Genomic DNA, 24,327 nt, shown 5'->3' on the forward strand with positions numbered 1-24,327 from the left:
TGATCAGTTCTTTTCCTTTTAGATATTGATGGCCCCAAAAACCTGGTGACTGACCAGGCGACAGAGACCACTCTCAGTGTCTCCTGGGAGCCGGTGGAGGCTGATATCGACAGGTACATAGTGCGCTACACCTCTGCTGATGGCGAGACCAGGGAGGTGCCCGTGTCTAAGGAGAAGAGCAGCACGGTCCTGAGGGGCCTGAGGCCGGGTGTGGAGTACAAGGTTGATGTGTGGGCCCAGAAGGGGGCCCAGGACAGCAGGAAAGCCAACACCAAGTCCCCCACAGGTATGAACATTGAAGTTTGAGGATGTGACATGTTTCATGGTAAGCCTTTGGTGGGGGACACTTGATATTCCTTCTCTGGCCTTGGAAGAAACCAATGATTGTTAAAGATCAGAGGGGCAGGCTTTTGTCATATCTCCCACACCATCTCTCCATGATATTTAACACATTAGTTCAAATTATTTTGAACCTCATATTCTCCTCTTCACTTGGCTCCCGAAGCTCAATGGTGATTGGCACATCCACCCACTGTTTGTCAAAATGTCTATTTCCTTTGTGGTCAATTTCTTTCTTGGAAAGAAAATATATTGTTAGGATCTGGGAATTATATATTTCATTGAAATCAGTGGCTTTTGCAGTGCTCACTTTGGGATAGGGGAGGACACTGGTTCCTTAGAAAAGAAACCTTCTTAGGTACTGTGTTTTCTACTCTGAAGTTGATGATTCTAATTTTCATCCATGTTTCCTCTTCAAGAGGAACAGCCTTGCCAAGATGCATTTTCACACTAAAATCCATCCTCTGGAAGAGTCCAGTTCAAGGGATTTAGCATATTCTTGATATATTCACAGAACTGTACAACTACTACCATTATTTCAGCAGTTCATACCATATGACATCATCAGCTGAGGGGGCCTCATATCCATCACCAGCAACTTCCCATCCTCTTTCCCTGCAGCCTTACGTAACAATTGCTGTCTCTATAGGTTTCTCTGCTCGGGACATTTCTTTTTAAATAAGAGTATATTTTTGTTAATTCTTGAGAAGCTCATAATGCACACAGTGCATTTTGATTATTCCCTGCTCTTCCCCTAACTCATCCCAGATGCAACCCCCACTCCTCACCTTCTCCCAAGCTTGGGTTATTGTTTCCTCCTTCTTTATAATGCACTAAATCCAATCTATACTGCCTACATACTCACGGGTATGGGGCCATCCATGGTGGACCTACCAGAAGCCACACACTTAAAGACCCTTTCCTACAACCCATCAACAACTCCTCAACTGGGCATCAGGTTCCGTGAGTCCATTTCCCATTCATGCTGGAATGTTGACTGGCTTCATGTTGTGCCTATCTTATGTGGACACTCACAGCTGCTGAGCTCATGACTGTAGTGGTCTTGTCACACCCAGAAGACACTGTTTTTGTTCAGGTCCTCTCCAACTTCTGGCTCTTACAGTCTTTCTGTTCCTTCTTCCTCAATGGTCCCTAAGCCAGGGTATGTATGATATAGATGTCACATTTGTGACTGAGCATTGCATAAATGTTTCTCCTCTGTACTGCGACCAATTGTGAGTTTCTGTATTAACTTATATCCATTATACAAAGAAACTTCTCTGATGAAGCTGAACATTTGTTATACATGGATTCATATATCATGTGGCCTTTGGTGATTTACTTTTTTCATTAAACTTTATTCCTCAGGATCTTCCACATTCTAGCATGAATCCATTCTTAATTTTGTTAGTGAATATTTCATTGTATGACTGGCTATCTGACATTTTGTTTATTGATTTGTCATTTGTGAATATATGAATTGTTTCTTTTCTACTCTCATGAATAATGATGCCATAGCATTTGTGTGCAAGTTTGTTTTCAAAGACATATATGCCTCAGAGCAGAACTTTTGTATCATCCTCTTATTTAGTCCTTTATTATGCTAGTACATTCATATAGTGTTTATACTAATTTATATACCCACTAGGAATAAATAAGGGCTTCTTTCTCTCTTCAAAGTAATTTGTTGAGTAGATAGTACCGCCAGTTTTATAATAAAAAACCAAAACCCTCAAATCCAGTGAAATCTTTGATTTCTCCAAGACAAATAGATAGTTGATGAAGGTGGGATTTGATTCATGCAATACTCCTGGAATATTGACCTACCTTATAACCTAGGTTAAGGTCCCCATTTATGAAAAAGGAAACTGAGGCACACTCAGGGCAGCTGAGCTGTCCAAGTTCATAGCTGGCCAATGACAGACTGGGATGAGAGTCTTTGTCTACTGACTATTAAAAAAAACGTATTTTCTATTAGCTGTTCTTCTGGGGTTGGGATTAGAACACAACCCTACTAACTCTGGAGATGGTAGCCATTCCATTGTCCCGTGTAGCAAGGTTTCTTGTCAGATTATCTTTTTTGTTTGTTTTGTTTTTTGAGGCAGGATTTCTTTGTGTAACAGTCTTGGCTGACCTGGATATAAGAACAGGAAACTCAGCCCAAACAAAATGGCCTCAATTTTCGGTGTCTATTCTAGTGTTTATTGACTAGTACTTTTCTTTTCAGATATTGATAGTCCCAAAAACCTAGTGACCGACCAGGTGACAGAGACCACTCTCAGTGTCTCCTGGGACCCAGTAAAGGCCGACATTGACAGGTATGTGGTGCGCTACACCTCTGCTGATGGAGAATCCAAGGAATTTCTTATTGGGAAGGACCAGAGGAGCACCGTCCTGACAGGCCTGAGGCCCGGTATAGAGTACAAGGTTGAAGTGTGGGCGCAGAAGGGAGCCCGGGAGAGCAAGAAGGCCAACACCGAAGCTCACACAGGTAATGGACAGCATAGTTTAGAGGTATGATGGCTGTCACGTCGAGTTTTAATTTCTTCCTCTGACACAGATGACATTGGTGATTTTTGGAAGAGCAGGGTTATTTCTCCCACAACCAGCTTCATACACCACCTTTACTTCCTTGCAGCTTGTTTCCTTAGGTGTTGGACTCTCCAAACGGTCTCCAAACTGTCCGGCTGACTGTGTACCATTCCTCTTCTAGGTGCTCGGATCTTTTTCTAGAGATGTTGTTTTTGGTTTCTTTGAGAAGGATACTAGAAAATATTTTTTTTAAAAAAATACATTTTGCTTTAAGATTCTAGATTTTTTTCCATCTGTTGTTGCAAGGAAAGGTTTGCTTTTTAATATCCAAGTTTTATTTTAATTGTAAAACAAATTTGTCACTGTAGATGTTAAGTCTTTACTGTCTTGCTAATGGACAGAAGCCTGTTTCTCCTTTTTGTTTGCAAAACCAAGGTCTTCAACTTGAATCCTCTGTATATTGCCTGTAGCAGGCCTTGTATATAGAGCAGTCTTGATATTCCTTACTAAATGAATAAGAAATTAGTTTTGTTAAACTTCTAGTAGAAGTCATACCCTAGATTTTCAGATTCTGGTTGGTTGGGTGTCTTGGTTGGGAAGCTTTCCTGCGAAGAGAGGTGCATGCATGGAGCAGAAATAAAAGACAAATATCAGATAGCAAATGAACAAACCCTCACCAAAATGGGAGTAGATGGGATGGAAAACTGCAGAAAATGAAAACTCTCACCAGCCAACAAGACCAGCAGTGTCTGTCTGTACCTGCACCCTGGCCCTCTGAATGGTGCATATTGATTTGCTGTTGTTGCTATCATCATCACCATTGTCGTGTGTGTGTGTGTGTGTGTGTGTGTGTGTGTGTGTGTGTGCGTGTGTGTAGGCACACAGGCCATGGCACATATGTGGAGGTCAGAGGATAACTATCTAGCCTTAATTCTCTCCTTCTCCATTTCCATCAGTTTGGGGATCACACTCAGGGTGCACCATTTCCGTGCAATCGCCTTTACTGACTGAGCCATCTTGCTGAGCCAGTATCACATACTGACTAAGACTTTTCCTCGTAGACATTGACAGTCCCAAAAACCTGGTGACCAATCAGGTGACAGAAAATACAGCCACCATCTCCTGGGACCCGGTGCAGGCTGATATCGACAGGTACATGGTGCGCTACACCTCCGCTGATGGCGAGACCAGGGAGGTGCCCGTGAGGAAGGAGAAGAGCAGCACCGTCCTGACGGGCTTGAGACCCGGAGTGGAGTACACCGTTCAAGTGTGGGCTCAGAAGGGGGCCCGGGAGAGCAAGAAGGCCAAAACCAAGGCCCCCACAGGTAAGGAATGTTGTTCACTGGAACTGCAGGGGAAGATAAAGCGTTCTTTTCCTGTTCTTACACTGATGGGAAATAAATGGTAAGGGATGGGCAAACTGAGTTAATAAATAGAGGTTCATCCGCTACTGCTGAATGGTGACACGCATGTTTTGGGGTCTGTGATGCCAGAGACTGGATTGTTTTAGGAGGGCACCTTCCTCTATTTCTTCTGACATACAGAATGCCTGTCAGAGATGAGGAAAGTTGTAAACAACAGAAAGTTTTTGGGTTTATGGGTGTAGAGTCTGAAAGGCCCAAAACAAGAGTCCTAGTGTCTTGTGGCCTTTGTCCTGTAACATAACACACATAGACAAATGAGCAGATGTAAGACAAAGAGAGGGCAGGAGGTCTTGAACTTAAGCTCGGACCCGAGCTGACTCTCCCGCTCCTGTGGAATGATGGTAGTCCCTTTGTGAGAGCAGACCTAATCATGACCTAATCACCTTTAAAACGTTCTACTTCTTAAAACCTCACTGAAGGCTTTGATGAAAAAAACAAAACTTCCATTTACTTTTAAAGAGAACAAAGTACTGTAATATACCCACTGCTGAGTGGTCCCATAATGCCTTGAAACTTTTTCCACAGCATATGTCCTTAATTGTTAATGATTCCCAGCTCCTGAAAATTACAGAATTAATGTAAAGTGAATATAAAAGTTCTAAAGTTATTGTGTTAAGGAACTGTTTTGAGACAAGCTGTTCCATTAGAGTTGACCTAATAGAAACTGTGTCACAAACAAACATCACCCTGGGAAGCGGGGACCCTGTGTCCAATAAGCAGCTAACTTCTCATCGCCATCATTCAAGTGCCAGGTCTAGGGATGCAGTGACAGGCAAGAATTATGTCCGCTGCTCTCCTGACAGCCAGTGGGAGAGACAGGCAATAAACAAAAGGAAAATTTGTAACTGTAAATTTTGATAAGCCCTATGAAGGACATGACAATGATGCAGGTCTAGAGATCAGTGGGTTGGAAGGCACGGGGCTTAGATGGTGTGAGTCGTAGTCGTAGGATACATTGTCAGATACACCAAAGGGAAGGCTAAGCAAGACTGCAGTTTATATAGAACAGAGTTTATGTGCTTAGGGCTGACATGCTCATGTAGCTCGCTCTGTGCTGGGGGCCCAGGCTCCTTGGCTGTTGTGGATCAGTCACCCTTAGAGAACTGTGTTCATTTACTTGGTTAACATACACCTGCATTCCTGCCAATGGGAAGGTCAGGGCATGACTTTAATGTTACACACATCAGTTTTCAGAATTCTCTCTCAGATCCAAGATGTAGTTATAAGTCAAGGGGCTGGAGGATAGTTGGGGATGCAGAGTAGGTGCCATGGGGGAGAGGCTATAGGGTTGTTCCAACCATGATTTCATTGGTTTAGCTAGTTCAGATTTTCATTGTTATGCTGGTGAAACTGGGCAGGAGAGAATGTTTCCAGATTGATAAATATAGAGAAGACCTGGTTCCTCCCATTGTAATATCTAGTGTCTTGTTTCCTTGGAAAATGGAAACTTGGAAACTGGGGGACTCTTAAAGGTATTTCCTTCCTTCCTTCCTTCCTTCCTTCCTTCCTTCCTTCCTTCCTTCCTTCCTTCCTTCCTTATTCCCTCCTTCCCTCCTCCCCCGCTTTGATTTATTTATTTTTTTGAAATAGGGCCTCACTATGTGGCCCTGGCTGTGCTTGAATCTGTGCTCTTCTTGCCTCTGAACTATGGGGATTGCAGGAGTGGGCACCATATCAGCTTTACTCCTGTATTCATGAGAATTATACCATTATTAATGATAAATTATACCAGTAATAATTATACTGTTATTAGCTCTTTTGAATGGAAGAACTTTTGTGGAAGGAGTGGTGAGATGCCTTTCCACAGTTCTAAAGCCAGCCTTTTTTAAATCTTAAACAAAGAAATTGACAGCCCCAAGAACTTGGTGACCAACCGGGTGACAGAGAATACAGCCACCATCTCCTGGGACCCAGTGCGAGCCACCATTGACAAGTACATGGTACGCTACACCTCTGCGGATGGAGAGACCAAAGAGATTCCAGTGTCAAAGGATCAGAGTAGTACCGTCCTGACGGGTCTGAAGCCAGGCATGGAATATACCATCCATGTGTGGGCCCAGAAGGGGGCCCGGGAGAGCAAGAAGGCTGACACGAAGGCCCTAACAGGTACTGTGATACTCATTCTTGCCCAAAGTGAATCTCCCCCTATGGATAGGGTGAGAAGGGCACGAGTGGGGCTGACGGCTTTATCTAAAGATGTTTTCCTAAGTGGTTCCCTGTTGACCTTGTTTAGGTGTTTATGTGTTCACACATTCATGTGCACGTATGCATGTGTGCATGTACATGGAGAGGTAGACATGGGGGTTCAGTTGCTTTCCACATTATTTTTTGAGATGGTCTCTGTAGTCGGTGACTGCTCATTTGTTTCCCGGCTGTCCAGACCCAAATAATCACACAGAAACTCTATTGATTGCAATACTGTTTGACCAATAGCTTAGGAGTCTTTTTAGCTAGCTCTTACATCTTAAATTAACCCAATTTCCTTTATTCTGTGTATCACCATGAGGCTGTGGCCTACCTGTAAGGCTCATTGTCTTCCTCCTTTGGTAGCTACATGGCATCTCCTTGACTCTGCCTGCTCTGTCTCTATATCTCTTCCAGCATGGCTATATTCTGCCCTGCCATAGGCCAAAGCAGCTTTATTCATCAACCAATTAAAGCAACACATATACAGAAGGACATCCCACATCAGGTCTCTCTTTGATTTGGCGAGTCTGTCTGGTCAGTAAAGCTCAAGGGATCATCTGCCTGTCTCTACCTCCTCTACCCTGAGATTATATACATGTGCTATTGTCCCTGTTTTTTTTCTATAGGTAGTAGGGATCTGGACTTAGATGCTCATGCATCTATGTGAAGCACTTTTCCCACGGAGCCTTTCCTTCAGCCTCATAGTTATCTTTTTGAGGTAGTCCTTTGACAGGTCGGGTAGGATGGAGGGCACATGGTGCCATGGTTGTGTAAGTTATTCTTCCCCAGGCTTATCTGCTGAGCCCAGATGCCAGGATCTCTGCCCCGGCTTTGAATAAGAAACTGGGCTGGGTCTCAGTTCCTACTGGGAAAAGAAAGAAGCAGGAAGTTCTAGTTTCAGTCTTTCAAGGTGGAGATGGAGATGATGGTGGAGCATCCTCCTCCGGGTCATCATCTGTGGATGACCGACGGTGCCTGGGTTGCATGTGAATGTGTGTGACGGGGCCTTTGGGCATAGATGAGCATTGTGCAACTGGGCCTCCCTGGGATCCAATGTCTGTGATCCCTTCAGGCATTCTGAACAAGGTCCATTTATGTCCTCTGTGGTCAGTAGAAGAGCCATACATCTCTTGATGGTTTTTATTAGTTAAAATTAGATAGCATTAAAAAAACCCACACTAAAAAAAATATAAGATCAAAAAAATCACTTTAGAAACTATGTGTAAAACAAAACCCCAAACAAACCCCAAATTACCTTTCCCCTCGTCCAGACTCCCCGGACTCCTGTGCGGCTCTCCAAAAGCAGCAATGGATGATTCTTGTCCTCCTTTCTTATCTTGTTATGCTCTTCCTCTCTCCTGCTCATCCCCTCTTCCTCCTTTATCTTCTCTTCCTTTCCCCAATTTAAAATAATTAAACTACATTTCTCTCTAAGGCCTTCCCTTCTTCCTTCCTGCTCCCTTTCTCCCTCCATCCTTCTCTTTCTCCCTCCTCCCTCCCTCCTTCCCTCTCTCCCCTCCTCCCTCCCTCCTTTCCTTTCTCCCTCCCTCCCCACCTCTCTCTCTTTCTTTGTATGTGTGTGTGGGCGTGAGCACAGCACACATGCAGAGGTCAGAGAACAACTTATAGGAGCTGGTTTTTCCTCCTTCCTGTAGGATATGGGACTTAACTCAGGCTGTCAAGCCTGGTGGCAAGCACCTGTTGCCAGGCCATTTTGCCAGCCCCACTTTTCCCAACATTAAGAACAGTAATGTAACTTTTATCTTCCTGCTTCATAGAGATATGAAAGTAACCAAGTCAGACATCTCAAGTCCACAGTTGTTAATCAAAGAGGAGGACGCTGAAACTATCTTAAACATTTAAATTCTGAAGGAAATCCAGTCTCTCTATGTGATGGATAAAGTATGATCCATGCCAGATGCTGTGCTTTAGAAAATCAAACTAAGCTGATATTACAGAGACTCAGAATTTGTCAAAACAACCTAATTCAAAACAACAGCTGTCTGATTTCTATTTGTTGAAATAGGAGCGGCAGGGCTGCGTCCCCGGCACCCGGCCGCCCGCATGGCTAGCTTATGCCCAGAAATAATTACACGGAAACTGTATTTTTTTAAACACTGCCTGGCCCGGATAGTTTCAGTTCCTTATGGCTAGCTCTTACATATTGTTTTAATCCATTTCTAATATTCTGTGTAGCCCACGAGCTGGCTTACCAGGGAGGATTTTAACCTGTGTCTGTCTGGAGCGGGAGAACCATGGCGACTCTTCCTCTAACCTCCTTTCTCCCAGAATTCTCTTCTGTATACTCCGCCTACCTAATTTTCTATCCAATAAAATGGGCCAAGGCAGTTTCTTTATTAGTAAGAAATCATTCCCACATCATTTCCCCTTTTTCCGTTTAAACAAAAAAGAAAGGCTTTAACTTTAGCATAGTAAAATTACATATAACAAAACAGTTATCAAGTAAGAATTACAGTTACAATATTTATATCTATTTTATCTCTTATCATAACTAAGGAAAACTATAACTATTTATTCTTCAACTCCATCAAAGACTCCAGAAGGATATAATATTATCTAAGTAAACAAGAAATAAGAAAACTCTAGAAATGACAGAGACATCTCGCTGCCTGGACAGTCACCCAAAGTTCCTCTGTACCGTTGGGGCATCCATCTTCGGCCTACAGGCCCATGGTATCCAGATACATTTCCATGAAGCAGGAAATTTTAAAGACAGTTCAGTCACTTTCTGCTGTGTTCTGTAGAATGTCTTGTAGACTCTTTCATGAATCAGGAACCCCGAAAGACCATCTCACCTTTAGGCAAGTTCAGCAGTCCTCTCTCTGAGGGTTCTCTGTGTCCAGTTTATGCAACAGTCCAGGCAAGAGCAGTTTCTTGCCCAAATGACTATCCAACTCCATAAGGATCCTCTTCGATGCCCATCTTCCTCTTGAAGTAGCTGGTGCTGCCAGGAGCAGACGTGTCTCCTTGTCATGAAAAGTCCTAAGTTATTAAAATATTTTAAATGCCATATTCTGCAGTCTTTGAAAGATATGAAGAATGCCTATCTAATTGAAATATATCTCTATATATCTAGAAAATCTAACTAACATGACTACAAGCTTAACTATTAGCAATGATTATCCATTAACAACCTATATTTCCTAATTATACATTACATTTTAAGTGAACTACATAATCACAATACCTTAATCAAGTTCAAAAATACATATACATATAACAAAATTGACCTTAAAATCCATACCAATGCAAATTATTCATATCTATATCATATCCCCCTTTAAATGTAAAAGAACATTTATAAACAATATTTGGGAACATGGGCGTAGTTTTTTCTCTCCAAACTGCTTCCTGCTGAATGGGGGCACTGTTAATCAGATCATTTAGGGTGTAACCTGTGTGTCAGGTTCATCTCGGTTGGCAGTTGAGTGAAGTAATTTTTTGAGGGTGTTCACAGCAACCTTTCAGGAGGGCGTGGTCTATCATACCATACCGGGATAGATGCAATCCATAGGGTCACATCCTCTGTGGAAACAAAAGAAGACCCTCTCCAAAGCATCATATCCTTAGATCCAAATTTTGAAGTCAAGATACCTTTAGAACATATGTGCAGGTTCAGCTTAGCAGCCCATATAATAAAATGTCTCTTTGTACTTAGCTCCTTCACAGTCAAAAATTTTAAAGAAAACACAATGTACATAATCCAGACTCTCTGTGAATTTTTCATTTTTACGTGGCTTATTTTTCTTTATTTCTCTTAATCTATAACTATCTGTACTTCTGTACTCTGTCTCTTTAAAGACTTTACCCTTTTTCTTTTTAAGACATTAACTTTATTCTTTATATTCTCTTTTTTTCCCCAAGCCTACGTACATTCATCCAACGGTGTCTGAATCTGTTTTACTGTGAATCTGTATTTTTTTTTTTATTATCCAGGAGCATTTCTTAAAATGTTAAGCATTTCTTAAAAACTTAAGTTGCACCATGTATAGGTAATACGGTACTGCCTGTGTCCTGCCCAGTCTAAACCTTAACTGCACGGTTTTAAGGTAATTACGGTAGTTCCTGCCTGAGATCAGCACAGTTCAGCAAGGAGCAGCCGCTCCTGCCTCAGAGTCATTTGGTGCTTTTGAGCTGAGCACAGTTACAGGCAAACAGCAGTTTACATTGGAGCCGCAATCAGCAATTTAATTTTGAGACTGAGTGTGCAGCACAGAAACTCTTTTTATCCAAGTTACAGCCAAATCTGACACGCAGAGCACTGCGCAGTCTGAAAACGCGTCTCTGTATGGCAGCAGGAATCCGCCATGCTCTTCCGCCTGCCTAAGCCTGATTCCGCCATCTGCCCAGGTGTAGGCAGGGAACGCTGAGCCATCGGCAGGTCTCAGAGCAATCTCCTCCGATCCCAAGTGGGAACAGAAACATCCAGTCCCATAAAAGCCTTGAAATGCTTTAAAGCCAGAGTTCACGCTGGCAGCATAGCACCAGGAAGCCGCGCTTTAAAATGACGCAGCTTTTTTTCTCTGCTGCTGTTGCTGAATCAGGAATCTCTCTACAGCATGTCACCAACAAAACAGCAAAAATCTGTGTTAAACTCTGTTTCCCTTATTTTTAAGCCTTCTCAGGTTTTTAAGTGGATTTAGCCCCACGTTGGGCGCCATCTGTTGAAATAGGAGCGGCAGGGCTGCGTCCCCGGCACCCGGCCGCCCGCATGGCTAGCTTATGCCCAGAAATAATTACACGGAAACTGTATTCTTTCAAACACTGCCTGGCCCGGATAGTTCCAGTTCCTTATGGCTAGCTCTTACATATTGTTCTAACCCATTTCTAATATTCTGTGTAGCCCACGAGCTGGCTTACCAGGGAGGATTTTAACCTGTGTCTGTCTGGAGCGGGAGAACCATGGCGACTCTTCCTCTAACCTCCTTTCTCCCAGAATTCTCTTCTGTATACTCCGCCTACCTAATTTTCTATCCAATAAAATGGGCCAAGGCAGTTTCTTTATTAGTAAGAAATCATTCCCACATCATCTATTAAAACACTGCAATTCAGTTCTCAGCTGAAATGCTACTGGGGAGAAAATAGCCTGGAGATGGCTTTTTGGAAAGTTCTAAATTAAAATCGCCTTTTATGATATTTTTTCAAAATGGAAATTTCCATTCATATCTTGTTTGCTTAAAAAATATGAAGATTCTAATCAGTGTTGGTGGAAATTAGTATTTTTGCTGAGCTTTTGTTTTCCTTGTCTACACGTACATGCTCACAGACTTGTGCATTCCCTCTGGTACACACTCACAGACCCATATATGCCCTCTGGTGTATGATCCCATGCATGCCCTCTGGTGTATGCTCACACACCCATGTATGTCCTCTGGTACATACTCACACACCCATGTATGTCCTCTGGTACATACTCACACACCCATGTATGCCCTTTGGTATATGCTTACATACCCATGTATGATCTCTGGTACATACTCACATACCCATGTATATGCCTTCTGGTATATGATCCCATGCATGCCCTCTGGTACACGCTCACACACCCGTGTATGCCTCTGGTACACGCTCACACACCCGTGTATGCCCTTTAGTACATACTCACATACCTGTGCATGCCTCTGGTACAAGTCCACATGCCGTCCCTCTGGCATCTGGGTGGGCAAGTCTATACAAGAAAAAGAAAAGCTTTTCTTTGTCTGCACCCTTCCTAACTAACAGCTCTCCCACCTCGCATTCTGAAACAGAGTCTGTCTGACTCTATAGGCCAGGAAGGCCTCTGGCCTTACTCTCTGAAATCCTCCTGGCTCAGCCTCTTGAGTGCTGGGATGAGAGATATACATGATCACACCCAATTTCTTTCTGCTTTAACACAAACACTATCTCTTATTTCTGTACTGGGTATATACGAAGGCCACACACTTAGATGTTTAAGAAATAGAATTTTGTATTTTTATATTGAGTTAATTTTATTCTCAGTCCCCTTACATATTAAGGCTCCTAATCTCAGCATGTAAGTTTTGGGGTTTCTCAGTGCTGGACATTGACAGCATGTCACCTTTTCATCTCCTCTCCAGACAGTGTCCTCTGAAGTCCCTAGGTTCTGTGTGCAGGGTCCTTTCCAGCCTGTGGCTCTCATCCTTCCAAATCACACAGGAAGCTCTGCCACCACCGAGAACCAACGTGCCAAATTACACTGTTCCTATTTACCACTCTGGGAATCTCCTGGGGAAACGAGGTCCAGGGTCTCCCCCTCTAGACTACTCAAAGCCATATTCCTTTTTTTTTAATCTATATCTGGTGTTTATTTATTTATTTTATTGATTTATTAAAGATTTCTGTCTCTTCCCCACCGCCGCCTCCCATTTCCCTCCCCCTCCCCCAACCAAGTCCCCCTCCCTTGTCAGCCCAAAGAGCCATCAGGGTTCCCTGCCCTGTGGGAAGTCCAAGGACCACCCACCTCCATCCAGGTCTAGTAAGGTGAGCATCCAAACTGCCTAGGCTCCCACAAAGCCAATACGTGCAGTAACAGAAGAAGTTCAAAGCCATATTCATAAACCCTCCACTTCTACAGATCTGCACTTTTAGAAACAAAGGCTAGGGAGGCTCCGAGCAAGACCAGGACTACCGACTGCTTAAAGGCAGGGAGAGAAAGGGGGGAATACACAGAAAGAAGATCACTTAAAATTATGCATATTTTAAGAACAATTGTTACCTGGCTACTCATTTACAGAAATTGACCCTCCCAAAAATCTCCGTCCATTTGGTGTCACACATACTGGTGGAGTATTGACCTGGATGCCCCCCTCTGCTCAAATCGATGGCTACATTTTGACCTACCAGCTCCCGAACGGCACAGTGAAGGTATGAGGAGTTCCCTGTACAACAAGCCAGCTTGACTGGTTGATTCCCTCACTGCTAAGCCACGCTATTTGTGAATACTATGTTCTCATTGTAAGAACTAACCTCCGTGCCTGCTTCTATTGACTACGACACATTTGCTGCCTGGGCATAGAACCCATTTTACCACTCACTTGTTCATCGCCTATCTTGCAGTTCTAGGGGCTCAAACTCAGGGAGGTGTGCTTACTAGGCGCCCTCTGTTTTCCTCCTCTTCCTCCTGCTCCTTCTGAACCACCTCTTGCTTCCCCCTCCTCCTAGTCTTGCTGCCCCTCCTCCTGCATCTCCTCTTCCTGTACCATCTCTAGCTCCTCCTTCACCTCCTACAGCTCCTCCCACATCTCCTCCTCCTGTACCAACTCTTGCTCTTCCTTTTGCTCCTCCTGCCCCTCCTCCTGCCTCTCCTCTTCCTGACCCTCCTCCTCTTGTACCCCCTCTTCTTGCTGCTGCTCCTCTTCTTTCTCCCCCTGCCCCTCCTTCCCTTCTATAAATTGTTGGATCTGCTTAACACTTTTAAGTTCCAGGAGGACTGAGAATTTTTTTCTGTTTTGTTTATTTTTGTATCTAAAGCATTTAGGATAGTGCTTAGCATGTAGTTGGTGTGAATTTTTTGTTTTATTTTATTTTTGGTGATAGTTAGTCTTGAACTCAGAGCCTTGTATGTGTCAGGCAAATGCTCTACCACTGAACTATGTGCCTAGCTCTTTTCAGTATTTTTATTTTGGGACAAGGTCTCACTAACTTGCCAAGGCTGACTTCAAACTTGAATTCTTTCTGCTTCAGTCTTGAAAGCAGCTAAGGTCAGAGGTGTGTGTCACCATTCTTGGCCACCAATAAATATTCACTGATTAAATGGATGACCATTATTTCAAGGGCTAACCTTCCCCAAGGATCTCTGAAGTCCAGCAAAGTTTTCAAACTTGGCCAATAGAAAATTGTCATTATCTCTCTTTGGCAATAAATAAAGACAAATAAGAAATAAGAAAGAAAAAAATAAGGATTCTAATTTATTTATTATTACAATTAGTGCATCTGACTGTCCAGCTTGGAGAGTTAGTCCAATGTTTATAGAGTAAGACATGTTCAGAAGAATTTATTCAAATACCAACTACTTCTCTGTCTCACAGATCTGATGATGGTCACCGGTTTTGCCTCTTTTTTTTTTTTTAATGTTCTTAGTCTAGCATTGTCAGCTTGCTGCTGATAGCACCACTATAGTCATCATCTCTCCATATCTGAAGGCACAGATCCCTAGGCAACCTGGCTGGTGGCCGTGCATGGACTTGGCTCTCAGCTAGCCCTTCCAGCAGGGCCGACTCTCCGTGGCATGGCCTCCAGGGAAGTGACTGAGACTCACTGGGATTCTGGGCTGCCACTGAACTCTTGGATAGCTTCTGACATCATGTTAGTCAATGCTGTTGAATCCCAGGGTGCTGGAAAGAGAAACTGAATCGCCTACTGTCTGTTACCTCCTTTGTTTGTAGGAAGTGCAGCTCCAAAGAGGTCAGCAGAGGCTTGAACTGCAAGACCTGGAACAGGGTGTCACCTACCCTGTTTCCTTGGTTGCCTTTAAGGGTGATCGCCGGAGTCGAAGTGTATCCACCACCCTTTCTACAGGTAATGTGGAATCAAACCCTTTGAATGACAGTAAATAGAGGCAGGCATTGGAGAGGCCTTCGGGAGGCATGGAGTTATGGAGAAATAAAGATGGGGTTATGGATTCCAAACAAATTCACCCCATAGTGAAGGAACTAACGAGGGCAAAACTGAGTGTTACACCTGGGAGAGCTAGCCTAGGACATTGAGCGACACAAACCTCACTTAAGGGTGCATTTGCAGAATTGATGGGAGCAGAGGGAGTGAGAACACCACTCCCTCATCAAACTTGTGAGTCAAGAATTGGAAGAAGCAAAGGAGTATAGGATGCTATGAAATGATTTCTGGACAAAGTAAATTGCCTTGTAACAGGGAAAGCTGCATTGTTTCCTCTTCTTTCCTTCCCTTCTAATGACTTTGTCCTGCTTGCTCTCAGTGGATGCCCGTTATCCACACCCCTCAGACTGCAGTCAGGTTCAGCAGAACACCAATGCTGCCAGTGGCCTCTACACGATCTACCTAAATGGCGACGTCAATCGGCCCATGGAGGTGTACTGTGACATGGACACGGACGGAGGCGGCTGGATTGTGAGTCCTAATGGTGCCCAGAGGCGCCCGTGGAATACCTTCTTTCTTAATCTAGGGAGATGGTCACAGCTGCCCCAGGGAGGTTCTCTTTCTTCTCTGCCAGTGGGAGAAAGGAGCTTTAATGACTTGCAGTTGTTTGCAGAGAGATCTTATCCCATTGTAAGGAAAGAATTTGGGGCTTAATTTGGTCCTGTGACAGGCATGGTTCTTCAAAGCACTTTAAAAAACTAGACCTTCACATGATGCTTTAGTGTGAGAGGATTATTATCCCTATCTTAACAAAGAGGGACACTGAAGCTTACAGGGTTGAGTTGGTCACACATGTCAGTGACATTGCTAGAGCCACATTCCAGGAGTCATGCCTGCTAGATCCTTGAGTATTCTGGTGGCTTATCTTAGGTCGACCAAGATGTAAATTCACGGCCTTTTTGATGGATCAGTCCTCTGAACTGGGACCTGGTCTGGGGTCTAGACGTTGGCTCTGCAGGATAGAAATATGATTCTAATATATATAAATATGATTCAATTCTAATATTGAATTGAAAGATTGAGGCCAGAGTCAGGTAAACCTGGGCTGTGTCTAGCTGTCCCCTTCTATCTGGAAGTCTCATTATCTTGCTTACACTACAGCATTCCTGTCATGGCTTGCTGATTCAGTCCTATGGGGAACCTTTGAAGATTGCAGGCAGATTGTTCTTTCTCCCTCACTTGGCTTCTCCCTGTGTCTGAACTGATGCAGGCTCTTATTTTCTTAAACTATAGGCAGCCTTCCCACTCTGTGCATTGCCACCCATTGTGGGGAAGAGAAAGCCTAGTCTCCTAGTGCCCAGCTCTGTTCATTTACACGTTTGCTCAGGGCTCTGTGAGCAGCCACAGGTGAAATGATATCATCTGATGAGCGGCAATGAAGAAAAGTTAATATCTGCACAGTGGCAAAGAATACTTGAAAGTCCGTTTCATCCAACAAATCCAACAATTGGTTGGATGGCAGAAAGGCTTGATTTATAAAGTAACACAGCAGATTGTAACACGGGAGGTCTCCCACCTGAACAGACCCATAGGCCTGTGCCTGCTGCTTTTCATCAACACCATTGTGACTCTACGCATCAGCCCACTCCGGCCCACAGCCCAATTTTCTGCCATTGTGCTTGTAATTGACCATTGGCTGGTTGTCCTTACTGTTTAGTGTGGCCTTTTGAAAACCAAGCTTATACAGGGAAGGAGTCATTTATCTACAGCAAGAGAGAGAGAGAGAGAGAGAGAGAGAGAGAGAGAGAGAGAGAGAGAGAGAGAGAGAGATTCGTCTCTCTGCTTGTACAGCCCATGAAATAGTGCACAGATATTTAGTAAACAGCTACTGTGTCAGACACTGTTTCATTGTCTGACAACACAGCAGTGAACAAGCCGATGGATGGCCGATTTCACGGACCTTGTCTTCTGTACAACCATGCAAATGAGCCTGACTCAAACACAGTCAGCTATAGGACCACTGAATTCAGTCAGCCTGTGTTTTATTTGGTTCAAGGGTCAGCTGTCCCTGAAAGATGACCCAGGTTTCCTCTGAGCTTTTAAAATCCTTTTATGGAAGTTGTTCTGTGTCCCAGGCAGCTGGAACCTAATTCGATGAACAGACAGAGGCCTTTGCCCTGAGGTAACACAGGCTGCCAGGAGGAGACTGGAAAGAACATCAGGGAACACTTAGAAGTCTCCAATCTTTCCATCTTGGAAGTCTAAGGGCTGCAGCAGAGGCTCTTTCCACAGGCATTTAAATGCAACCTTGACTTTTCTCTCCTGATATAGTCATTCAAGACAATGAGTAATGTCTCCAGCACAATGACAATGCTGGATTGTAGAACCCTCTTAACATACTTTACCACCTCTTAAGACATTTTCCTATTCTTACATAGCTCATTACAGAGCATCTTAATCTCTCAAATGCCTCAACCAAACTAAGATGTATAAATTATCTGTGTGGTCGGTACACTTAAAGATGATAGAATAAAATACAAACTAACAATTATTGAGATATAATAATAGCTTATTAAAACAATAATAATAGCTTATTGTTATCCGTGGCTGACTCTGCTGTTTCATGGTTTGCTCACCTTCCTGAAGCCTCTTTTGAAGCTCTTGGGCGATGGGGTCCAGCTGTACCTTGACCTGACGGTTTAGAGAGGTGAAGCATGGGCTGTGCTTGTGGCTCGGTTGGTAAATTGCTTGCCTAGCATGTGTGATGCTCAGGGACTATTCTCTGACATCACAGAGAACTGGATGTGATGTCCACGACTGTAATGCTAGCCCATGGGAGGCAGAGGTAAAGGGAGTGGAGTTAGAAGTCCAAGATCATCCTTGGACTACGTGTGAGTTTGAGACCAGCCTGGGCTACACTGAGACCTTGTATTTTGGGGGGATGAAACTAGCTAACTTAAAAATGAAATTAGCCAATTTAATCAAGGATACATCTAGTAAGTGTGGAGATTCTAGAATTGGCTTCCCTAGACACACTGGCGCATTATTTAAAACAAAACCCAAAACCCAAACTCAAAACCTGCTCATTGATTGGAGATAGAGACATTGGTAATGCATCCTGGGAAGGGCAGGCTCAGAATCAGTCCCAGCCTTGGAGTGGGAATGCTGGTGGCTCAGTGGATACACATGTAAGGAAGTGTCAGTACCACATCCAGCTAGGATTCAATTGTCAGTGATACAAGAAGACTCTGGGAGCAGGCTTGGCACAGGCTCCTCCCCAGGAAACAGGTCTTCCAAGTGTTCAGAAATGTTACCTGGGAAATAGACCTGGGAGCGTTAGATCTTCAAACGTTTCAACTGAATGATGGGATTGTGTGTTAGCCTTTTTTGGGTCACCAAATGGTTGTGTGAACATGGCTAATTTTCGGAGCTTTGCCATCTGTGAAATGGCATCGTTACTTTTTCCTCAGATTCAACATTCAGCCGATGTCCAGTAAATGTTGTTTTCTTTTGTTTTTGTTTTTTTTTTTTTTTTTTTTTTTTTTTTTTTTTTTTTTTTTTTTTTTTTTTTTTTTTTTTTTTTTTTTTAAGCCNNNTTTTTTTTTTTTTTTTTTTTTTTTTTTTACAGGGTTTCTCCATAGCTTTTTGGTTCCTGTCCTGGAACTAGCTCTTTTAGACCAGGCTGGCCTCGAACTCTGCCTCCCAAGTGCTGGGATTAAAGGCGTGTGCTACCACTGCCTTTTTTTGTTTTTTTTAATGATTGTTATAAAGTAAGTGAGTGAAGAATGAAGGGGAAAAAAAGAATGGGGAAGTTTAATGAGTGAGCAGCTGAGGAAAGGAGAGTAAGAACAGCTGTGCTGATGGACAGTGTTGATACTGCGTGCAATGGCTTTTCCTAAACTCTGCTCATCAGCGCGTTGCCATTCCTAGGACATTTTTGTAAGACACGTGCCGTCTCATCTAGTTTTCCCAGAAGTGCTGTGGTAGACTTCTCTTTCCCCTTGGGTCTCTGTTTTACAGTGAGCTGACTGAGATCAGAAACCAAAAGGACTGACTCATTCTCCCCTCGCCAGGCCGCGTCTGTGGCTGCCTTGGAGCCTGGAACATTCTCTTCCATGGGTGTCTCTGTTCAGCACCTCCTAGGCCACAAGGCTTGCTGGTGCTGCGAAGGGAGTTTATGTGGGCATCCTTGTAGGGCTTGAGCAGGGTCAGGTTTCTCACCTCACTCCTCCTAGAAGGTAAAGATCACACAACCATCAGGTTTACTTTACCAGATTTCACACCATGGATAGGATTTTGTCTTGGGACTTCTTCATTTAGATGAATATAAGGAAAAAATAGGTAGAGTTACAATTCTAGTCTTTGGTAAGTGGTTGCTAATCATTACTGAGTGAGCCAGGATGGCTTTTAGCTTGGCTCTCAAGTTCAAGTGGAATAATACGCATTGCCATTTTCAATACTGGGTACAGGTGTGTTTGCGTTTAGGGACTTCTCAAGTTTATTTCATATAAAGGAGTCTGATTTTTCTCCAAGGGGAACTGACCTTTCTTTTCGGACTAGAGATCCTTTTGTAAAAAAAGAAAGCAACCCATTTGTCTGAAACAGAACCCGCATCAGTCTCCATTTTCTCATTTCCCAATTACTCCTCAGCTCATCCCAACCTGGCTTCCTGTCTCCCTAACACAGCCCCTGCTGAAGAAGTGGGTGATTTCCATGTCACTATCTCCCAGGGAGTTTGGCTCTTACATCCCTTCACCGCTCATCGGTATTGGACACGGCCAACCATTATTCCTCTCTGTGGTTTTTGTGATTACCCATTTTTCTAGTTTTCTTTCTGTGTTCTTAGTTGCTTCTTTGCTCCTTAATGAAATCATCCATGCCCATGAGCACCCTGGAGATCTAGGTTCTGACTTTCTTCCTAGATGGCAGTATCTTCCCCTGTTGCCTTCATTTCCCACTGTGTCTCGGTGGATCTTTATATTCGTTAGGACAGAATGGTTCTGCAGAGGTGACAAACCACTCTCCCGTTCTCATGCTCGAATCCAGGAGCTATTTTGCTCATGTGTGCGTTGCTCTGTAGGTTTGGCAGTCAACACTCAAAGTGGTGAGTCAGTGCTTCAGGCTGCTTCCATTTTGTGGTTGGGCTGTTTCGGTTTGTGGCTTCTACCAAGGCACATGGCAGTGGAAGACGACATGGCGAACTCCACCTACTCTTGTTCTTTCAACTCTTGTCCTTTCGGCTAGAAACACTCACACCGCTTTTACTTAACTACAGAGAAAGCTGGAAAAAGTCCTGTGTTCTTGGGACAAGAAAAATCCAATGACTCGGTGAATTCCTACCATTTCCCCCACATGCTCCCTCCTTAGAAATCAAGCCTAGGTCTCTCTTTATACCCGAATCTCCAGCTGTTTACATGAGACCTCTCTTCACCAGGAAACCTCGGAAAGAATTCATGCTGGACCAGGAATGCAGCCTAATGGTAGAGCTCTTGCTTGACACTCATGAGACCCTAGGTTTGACTCCAAGTACAGCTAAGAAGAAAGGAAAACAAACACACCCCAACTCCCACAGTGTTCCTAAATGAACTTATGGTATACGCTCAAAAAGCTGCCCCTCTCAGCAGCCCCCTTCTGTAAGAACAGCTGAGGAATACTTACTCAGTTCTGCAATCCAAACGCCTATAGAACACTAGTGCTCGTGGTGGGGTTGTATAGTTTGTCAAGACCCCAAAAACACGGACTTGAATTCCAACCCCAATCAAGCTGTGTGTGTGACCTCTCACCATTGGCTCTCTTCTTTCAGGTCCACATTCTGTCCCTCACCACGCCTTCCATGCTTACATTCTGTTGACTTCTGTCTGTTCTCAGGGTGGCTTCTTGTCTAAGTTACCATCCCCTGTTAACAGCACAATGTAGTGGTCTCCAGACTGGTAACCTTCCTACCACTCTTGCCGCTGGCCAGACTTTTCTCTACACTGTAGCCAGAGGGACCTGGGGAAGATCCCATTTCCTGCTTAGAATCCTCTAAAATTACCATTGCTTTTATACAGTGGGCCACCATCTTCAACCAAATTGAATCCCACCAGGGCTGACGTTTGCCCACATCCCAGCCTCCTCTCCTATCCCTTCCTAATGAACACCCAGAACCGACAGTCCAGCCTTCCTTTCTCTTCCTGATGTTCTTGCTTACCCTGCAGCCCTCGGCTATATCCTAGGGGAGCGTTCTTGGCTTTTGTGTAGGTACAGTTCTGTTGTGCCTTTCCGTCATAACTCTCATCACTGATTTAATTGAATTCTTATTCATTTGATTATTTAATTAATATCTTTCTTATTTACTGGACTGTTTGATCTGTTTGGGCAGAAACCAGTTCTGCTGTATCCATTTTGCCCATCACCTTGCATGGTTTCTACTATTTAGTAGATGCTTGATAAATATTTGTTGAGTGAACTTGTGTTGTTCTATAAATACTAGATACTTGCTATTTAGAATTCTTGTGAATTAAAATAATTCCCACTTTCAAACTATTTAAGTGGAAGATAAAAGACAGCATACAAATATATCATGCTCCAATTGGGTCAAAGGCTTTAAGGTTATATGTCAGAGACAGCAAAGATCTGGAATGTTCTATCCCACACACCCAACTACTAGTAATATATTACTGGTTCTCCCAAGTTTTTCTGTGCTCTATGATTGGAGTTTCTTGAAGATAGCAATGTTCCCTGGTAGGTACTATACCTCTTCATACCTGGAATGCACATTTTGCCTTAAATTCTTATGAATATAATAGATAGTATTGTCAACATACTGAGACATAGATAAAATTTGTTTCTGAAAAATAAACATGTACCGTTTTAGGAAATGTAGGGGTTCATAGTTTCTTCTTGACTCCCAGAACCACGTGAAAAATACAACTAGCATTTCCTGGCCCTGCAGTTATGTCGGTTCAATAACAGAGCAAGACATTCTTTTCCTTTACAGGTCTTCCAGAGACGGAACACTGGGCAGCTGGATTTCTTCAAGCGTTGGCGGAGTTATGTAGAGGGTTTTGGGGACCCCATGAAGGAGTTCTGGCTTGGTATGATCTCTAGAATCAGGAAGGTGGGGTTGTGGGAAGATAACACCCCTCTTGATGATCTGGTCAGGCTCTTTACCCATTTTCAAGGAGAGATCCAAAGGATAGGGAGACTGTGTGGTGTGGCCATGCCAATTGGAAGGCTCTTACGTACTAGGGGCAGGTGAAGAGGTAGGATGTCCAGAAGTGACTTTTTATGCTGTAGCTAAGCTCTACAGAGTCTTTCCAGAGCCTGAATTTCATGTAACCAAGTAGAAAGACAGCTGATTGATTGGATTCTGGGCTCTTGTTAAGACGCTGTGCTAGCAGGTCCTGTAATTCTGCTAGTGCAGCCAGATATTATGGGCATTCGTTTTGCCCGTTTTCCCTCTGCTCTCTTTTGGAGCAGATGTTCACAGAGAGTTAAATATCCAATAAAACATCTACTGGGAAGTATGAAATTAAAAAGATCGAATCTGAGTATTCAATGTCTAATAGAGTAGATGATGTTTGTGGTTTTCTTGGTACAGCCTCTCCTTTGAGTTCTGAGGATGAGTAGCTGATCTGTTCTTCTACTTGTGAGATGTGTCGGCAGAAAGAAGATCTGCTTCTGCTTCAGTGAGGTGGCACCAAGGGGCAGGTCACCCCAGTACTACACACCCTCTCCTACATGGTGGCATTCCATGAAGTCACCAGCATTGCCATGCCAAAGAAACAACAGAAAGGGACTATTAGCACCCCAGGAGAAAGCGTTGGGAAAGCCCATTATTAACAGAGAAGATAAATGCTAAGATGCCCTTTAGCTCTGAATGTCTCAGATGCAGATAGTGAGAGCTCACCCACCTGAGCCTACCGGTCTTTAGAATCCCTCTCCATGTTTTCAGGACTTGACAAACTACACAATCTCACCTCTGGCACTCCTACGCGGTATGAGGTGAGGGCAGACTTACAGACTTTCAACGAATCCGCCTACGCTGTGTATGATTTCTTCCAAGTGGCGTCCAGTAAAGAGCGGTACAAGCTGTCAGTTGGGAAGTACAGAGGCACAGCAGGTAAGGGGTCTTTCTCTCTCCAGGAGTCTCTCGCTTCTGTCATTTGAGAATTGATTTGCCGTGTGCAATGGATGTGGGTTGTGGAATACTGACAGGTGGCGGTTGGTTGTCCTCACTAACAGTGGAAGTCATGCTCTCTGAAAGCGCTTGAGGGTAAAGGAAGTCAAAGCAATCTTTAACCACAAATCTGGAAGGAAGGTTTGTATGTTCCCTCCCCACAGACCCTTCCTTGATGCCCCTCTGGTTTAGGCTGTTGTACATTAGCCTTTCAGTGGCTTCCACACGGTGTGACTGTTACGTTTGCCTGTGTAACTGTGTGTGTGTGTGTGTGTGAGAGAGAGAGAGAGAGAGAGAGAGAGAGAGCGAGAGAGAGAAAGAGAGAGAGAGAGAGAGAGAGAGAGAGAGAGAGAGAGAGGAGAAAGAGAGTTATTTCAACATTTTGTAGTATTTTGCTGTAAATTAAAACAGAAAAATGGAAGTGCCAAGTCCAGCAGTGAGAGCTAGGTCTCACTAGCTTACACAACAGGGACAACACAAAAATGAGTGGTTTAGCCCAGAGCAGGGGCTCTTAGCCTCCATTAGCTGCTCGCTGGATTCTGGCCAATGGGTGGTGTGTGCAGTTCTGTAGGGAAAGGAACGGGGTTAAGCAGCATGACTGAGATGCTGGGATTATACTGACAGATATTTTAAGAGATGGTGTGGTTGTGGTTGCTCCTTTAATAACGATATTAAAAAAAATGATGTTCATGCCTTCTAAGCAAAGTCTGCCCTCTGCCTTTTGCCTGATTCCCACTTTGGTATAACCATGTAGGAATGTGTCACCAGCCAAATTGGCTGACTACATAGGTCACAGTCTCTCCTCTCTAAAATACATGGGAAAAGGAGAATAAAAGCACAAAGTAACTTTTGCAGACCAAGTGGTAGGGGAATAAGGAGCTCGGGGTGGAGATGGTGGTACAGCAAGGACCTGAGTGGTGCGGGGAAGCTTCCTGTAGGACCGGGAAGTGCAGTTGGCTCAGACAGAGGGCTAAACACAGAGGGAGGAGAGGAAAGGGCTCACCACACCTGGGGGAGTCTTGGGGGAATCTAGGACTAAGCCAAGGCAAGGAGATTGCTAGTACTCCAGAAGACTTGGAGGGGATCTCAAAATTGTCCTCAAGGCTCTCT

The 24,327-nt window shown here is 43.8% G+C and overlaps 1 protein-coding gene across 6 annotated transcripts in view; it reads left to right on the forward strand.

Moving 5' to 3' along the window:
* Tnn (tenascin N) overlaps positions 1-24,327 on the forward strand; it is a 70,779-nt gene that overhangs the window by 37,427 nt on the left and 9,025 nt on the right. For 5 of the 6 annotated variants that reach the window (XM_050135422.1, XM_050135427.1, XM_050135425.1 and 2 more), the window contains 9 exons: positions 23-286; positions 2,567-2,830; positions 3,933-4,196; positions 6,138-6,401; positions 13,237-13,367; positions 14,888-15,020; positions 15,436-15,587; positions 22,036-22,132; positions 22,993-23,160. In XM_050135422.1, coding sequence (XP_049991379.1) covers positions 23-286; positions 2,567-2,830; positions 3,933-4,196; positions 6,138-6,401; positions 13,237-13,367; positions 14,888-15,020; positions 15,436-15,587; positions 22,036-22,132; positions 22,993-23,160 — 1,737 coding nt within the window. The remainder of the gene's footprint in view (positions 1-22; positions 287-2,566; positions 2,831-3,932; positions 4,197-6,137; positions 6,402-13,236; positions 13,368-14,887; positions 15,021-15,435; positions 15,588-22,035; positions 22,133-22,992; positions 23,161-24,327) is intronic. The other variant, XM_050135426.1, reaches the window with a different exon arrangement.

Source organism: Alexandromys fortis, unplaced genomic scaffold, assembly GCF_014885135.2.
Source record: "Alexandromys fortis isolate MF-2015 unplaced genomic scaffold, M_Fortis_MF-2015_v1.1 scaffold_21, whole genome shotgun sequence".
Lineage (NCBI taxonomy): Eukaryota > Metazoa > Chordata > Mammalia > Rodentia > Cricetidae > Alexandromys > Alexandromys fortis.